This window comes from Salvia miltiorrhiza, chromosome 1 (assembly GCF_028751815.1).
Source record: "Salvia miltiorrhiza cultivar Shanhuang (shh) chromosome 1, IMPLAD_Smil_shh, whole genome shotgun sequence".
Lineage (NCBI taxonomy): Eukaryota > Viridiplantae > Streptophyta > Magnoliopsida > Lamiales > Lamiaceae > Salvia > Salvia miltiorrhiza.
In genome coordinates, this window is record NC_080387.1 from 9535757 (window position 1) to 9540493 (window position 4737).

Genomic DNA, 4737 nt, shown 5'->3' on the forward strand with positions numbered 1-4737 from the left:
ATGGCGTGCAAAATTGACATTAAGAAGGCTTTTGATACGCTGCGTTGGGATTTCTTGCTCAAAGTTTAGTGGGTTACTGGTTATGCAGATAGATTTGTGCAGTGGATTTCTATCATTCTACGCTCTGCTCGTTTATCGATCCTTTATAATGGTCAGCTGCACAAGTATTTTGAGTGCACTCGTGGCATTCGCCAGGGTGATCCTCTGTCTCCCATTTTATTTGGTATCACGGAAGATGTGTTGAGTGCTCTTTTTAAGAACTGCGTGGCGTCGGGGCATCTTGATCCAATGAGGATGAATCGGCAAACTTCGTTTGCGACACACTTACTTTATGCTGATGACATTTTGGTTTTTGGTAGAGCCACGGAGGCCAATGCGAGGACCATTCTTCATATTTTGAATTTCTATGGCTCGCTTTTTGGCCAAATTTGTTCGATGGAGAAGTCTCATATCTTCTTTGGGGATAAGGTCCAGAACAGTTTACGTCGCTCCATCAAGGGTATTTTGAAGTTCAGACGGGGGACTTTGCCTTTTGTTTATCTTGGGGTTCCGATCTTTGCGGGCGCTATTAAGGCTATTTACTTGAGAGCTATTCATGATCGCATTCTTCTCAAATTTGCCCGTTGGAAAGGCATGCATCTTTCTATGGCGGGGCGCATTTGTCTGGTCAAATCGGTCATTCAAATCTCTATTACTCATTCGATGATGGTTTATCGTTGGCCTAAGAATTTGCTTAAAGAGCTTGACCGTAAATATCGTAATTTTATTTGGACTGGCGATGTCATGAAAAAACCCAATTGCTCAGTTAACTGGGATCGTATTTGTGCTATTAAGGAAGAAGGTGGGTTGGGCCTTCGTTCGTTTTCCTTGATGAATAAGTGTTTTCTCATGAATATGGCTTGGAAGGTCATTTGTGGGCAGAATTTTGGCCACCGTATTATCAAGTCTCGTTATTTGAATGTCTTTTGTACGGCTAACAATGTGGTTGCTTCTTCTATTTGGTCTGGTTTGCGCCCGAAGATTCAGGGTTTGGTTGACGACTCTTATAGCTACATTGGTAATGGTTCTTCGATTAATTTCTGGAGAGACGATTGGCTTGGCTATAAACTGGCGGATAGATGTCGTGTTCCGTTCTATGTCTTGGACTATTTAAGCTGCTCGGTGGCTGATTATTTCTATGACGGCATCTGGCATTTCACTCAGGACTTTATTAATAATTATCCAGAGATTGTTTGCGATATTTTGTTTCTTCCTATTGGTTCGGATTCTGACACTCGTTTCTGGAAGCCTTCGGTGCATGGTCAGGTAACTGCTGCCCTCGCTTTTGCACAACACTGTCATCATTTTCCCAAAGTTTTGTGGGGCTCTTGGATTTGGGAAAACTATATTCCTATTTGGCGATCTCTTGTTTGCTGGCGGCTGCTGCGTAATCGCATGCCAACGTTCGATCGTCTGCGGAGGCAAGGGCTTATTGCTCCTTCCTATTGTTGTTTTTGTTTTAGGGCAGAGGAGACTGCCGATCATATCTTCTGGCAATGCAGCGGTATTGGTGGACGTCGTATACCACCAAAATAATTCCTGCAGAATTACCAAAATAAATTAATACAATGGCAAGCAGGGTTGATCCCACAGAGAGCAGTTAAAACCATTCAAATCCCTAAATCTATAAAAACGGTGATGCCACCACGCCTTAATTTTGAAGAAAATATTAATTAACTAAGAAAAACAAATTAAATCAAATAAAAATAATTATTGAAGTAAATATATGAAAAGGGTAATTCGGCTCAAATAAATCCACTCTAATTCAACTCTGATCCTCGACGCAATAATTAATTAATCCCTATTAACCAATTAGTTATAGGATACTGTGATACGCACTGACATACCCCAATTCCTACTTACTGTGTCGATAGACAGCTACATACTCTAGTCTTGTCTATTTCCCTTATTAAAATATAACCTAGCTGGATACGCCAGTCTTAGATTTAATATTCTAATAGCATTAAGGTGAAGGAACCCAATTTATACCAATTATCCTAGATACGCTAGTAATAATTAATATACCAATTAATTCCTACTACGAACATGGTAGTTTTGCCACTAATCAGCCATATTCCAACAATTACGGATTGGAGGTGCTAATTGACTATAATCCAATTAAACCTAAGTTGATCAGACTTAAATAAAATTGGAATTATCCTTAAACCTAGGAATTAATCGAAATTAATAGGAATCAATTTTAAAACCAATTAGGTCTCACAGATCATTAAATTAGAGTTTCATTATTCTCGCCGAATTAAAAGATTTAGCTACTCATGCTTAAAATAAAAACAATCACATAAATGAAAATAAACATAATTAAAATAACGAACAATACTAAGAAAATAAATTGCAAGAAATTAAATCAAACTTGAATTAAATTGAAGAGAATTCGTCTGCCTCGATCCAAGTTCCAGCCGCTATGATAATTGAATGAACAAGAATTAAAAAACTAAAGCTAAACTATGGAATCAACTGCCAAACACGTAAACACAAATTGCATGGAAGAAAAGATTGCATGGAAAAAGTCAACTTATGATACTAAGAAATCAAAAAGTGCGGCTGCAGTAAAAGTTGTGAATGTCTAATGTAAAGTTAAACCTAAAACTAATATATATATCCCTAACTATGCGGCCCTAACACCAAAATAAGGAAATAAATCCCTAACTATGCCGCTTAAACCAAAATAACATGGGCTTCGGCCCTAAACTTAATTAATACTCAAAATAAAATAAAATTAAGTGTTTTGGGCTTCCTAAAAAATATAACAAGTAAATTAAAAGCCCAATCTCTACTTTCTTCCATCTTCACGTCAAATCCCATCGCAAATTCTTCTTTCTCCACTTTCTTCCAATTAGCAGCTCTATCTCCAATTCTTCTCATTCCTGCGCCAAAACATAGCAAAACATGTAATATCACATGAAACTACGGCAAAACGCACACTAAACTAGGTAGCTAAAATACACACATCAGGTATTAAGCCTATATGGCGTGAGTTTTTAAAGTGGTTTAATTTTGAAGATTTCTCTTGTGATATTCATAGTTTTCTCGTGGCTGCTTGGAATCGTGACACAAGTTCTCAGGTGCGGACTTTCTGGAAAGTTGGCATTATCACTCTTATCTGGGCGATCTGGACTCTTCGTAACGATTGTATTTTCAAAGACAAAGTTTTCTATGCCAAGCAGCTTCTTCAGATGGTGCACGTTGCTTTCAAAGAGGTTGACGGTAGCTTTATCAAAATTGGTCATATGAGCAACACTTGGTCGAATTATTTGATTCTTCGAGCTATTGATGTCACCACCAGGGCTGCTCCTCCTCCTATCATGATTAATGTTTAGTGGTGGCCCCCTGTTTCGCACTGGATGAAAGTTAATACGGATGGCTTTGCTTTGGGAGCTCCAGGAAAGATTGCTGCTGGCGGTGTTTTTAGAGATAAGTTCAGTTGGGTTCGTGGCTGTTTTCATTATGATGGTGGTATTGGCTTTGCGTTTGAAGTTGAGCTTCTCGCGGTTATCATGGCAATTCAAATTGCCCATAGTCGCGGTTGGTTCGATCTTTGGGTGGAGTCTGACTCCACTTATATTGTCAATCTCCTTCATACTCGTTCTAGTCTTGTTCCTTGGAGATTTGTTGCTTCTTGGAAAAAGATTCTTTTTTAATATTCAGGTTTCTCATATTTATCGTGAGGGTAACGTTCCGGCTGATATTATGGCAAGTGAGAATATGACGGAGGGTTGGTGGCCGCATTGTCACGACCGGACCTAATTAAGGATAATTAAGCCGGGGAAACCGTGACTAATGGAGGGAGATTAGAAGCGGGGTAGAAAGGGGAATATTCAAACAAGAAAGGATCGCAGTATCATTGTTAACAACAGGGATATTTATAATATAACGGAGTTTTAGTCGTATAGACTCAAATAACTAGTAAGTTCGGATAACTCCGACTTATCCAAAATAACATAAAAATTCTGAGTACGCAGCGGAATAAGGTTCTGATTACATGTATGAAGACATGTAACCCTAGAGTTCATTAATACATAATAAGACAAAAGAGTCCCGCTCGTCACTTCATCACCATCGGCAGCTGCTCAACCTGCACATTTAGAAATATATGCAGGGCTGAGTACAAAAGTACTCAGTGGGCACATATGCCTACTATGAAATATAACATGCTTCGTAAAGTTGTAAATTGTCATGCCATCATAAACAGTACAGCAAGGGAGTTTTTCGCTAAAAAGGCCCAAGCTTACTAAATTCATTTGTGATTCTTAAAGTTCGTCTGCAGACTAAGTTCTCTTGTAATCTATCATATCTGGAACTGTGTGCCGGAGAGGTGGCCACCTCTCACGGACACTTGACCGGCCAACCCGCTAGATGACTCACGGTCACTGGTGTACACTAGCCCTGGCAGGATAGCTATCAACTGCTCAGGACCCGAATTCGATTGCATAATAACTGGCAAAGCCACATCAGATAGATATCATACCAAACATTGAAACATTTATGGCAAGACAACATTTGAAATAATTTTCAGTTCAAAGATTTTGCAATGAAATAACTGTTCAAACATAACATTAAACTCATTTGATATATATGAAAGTAACCCACCTGATAGCAAAGCTTTGCTACAGATTAGTGACTCCTTGACGAGCTCTTATTCTTGCGCTCGACCTTTAATCCGAGAAAATAACGTAAGAC

General features: G+C 38.9%; 1 protein-coding gene across 1 annotated transcript; it reads left to right on the plus strand.

Moving 5' to 3' along the window:
- LOC131016514 (uncharacterized) lies at positions 1 to 3377 on the plus strand. The gene is made up of 4 exons (XM_057945251.1): positions 1 to 63; positions 157 to 1305; positions 1503 to 1543; positions 3083 to 3377. The coding sequence occupies exons 1-4, from the start codon at positions 1 to 3 to the stop codon at positions 3375 to 3377; spliced, it is 1548 nt and encodes a 515-aa protein (XP_057801234.1).
- Positions 3378 to 4737: the final 1360 nt, after the last annotated feature.

What these genes read in the sequence shown, in the direction of transcription:
- LOC131016514 (XM_057945251.1), top strand. Translation starts at nt 1, where the DNA reads ATGGCGTGCAAAATTGACATTAAGAAGGCTTTTGATACGCTGCGTTGG. An exon ending in AGCCTTCGGTGCATGGTCAG is followed by an intron (nt 1,306 to 1,502) that starts GTAACTGCTGCC and finishes TTTTTGTTTTAG; the next exon opens with GGCAGAGGAGACTGCCGATC. An exon ending in TATCTTCTGGCAATGCAGCG is followed by an intron (nt 1,544 to 3,082) that starts GTATTGGTGGAC and finishes TGATATTCATAG; the next exon opens with TTTTCTCGTGGCTGCTTGGA.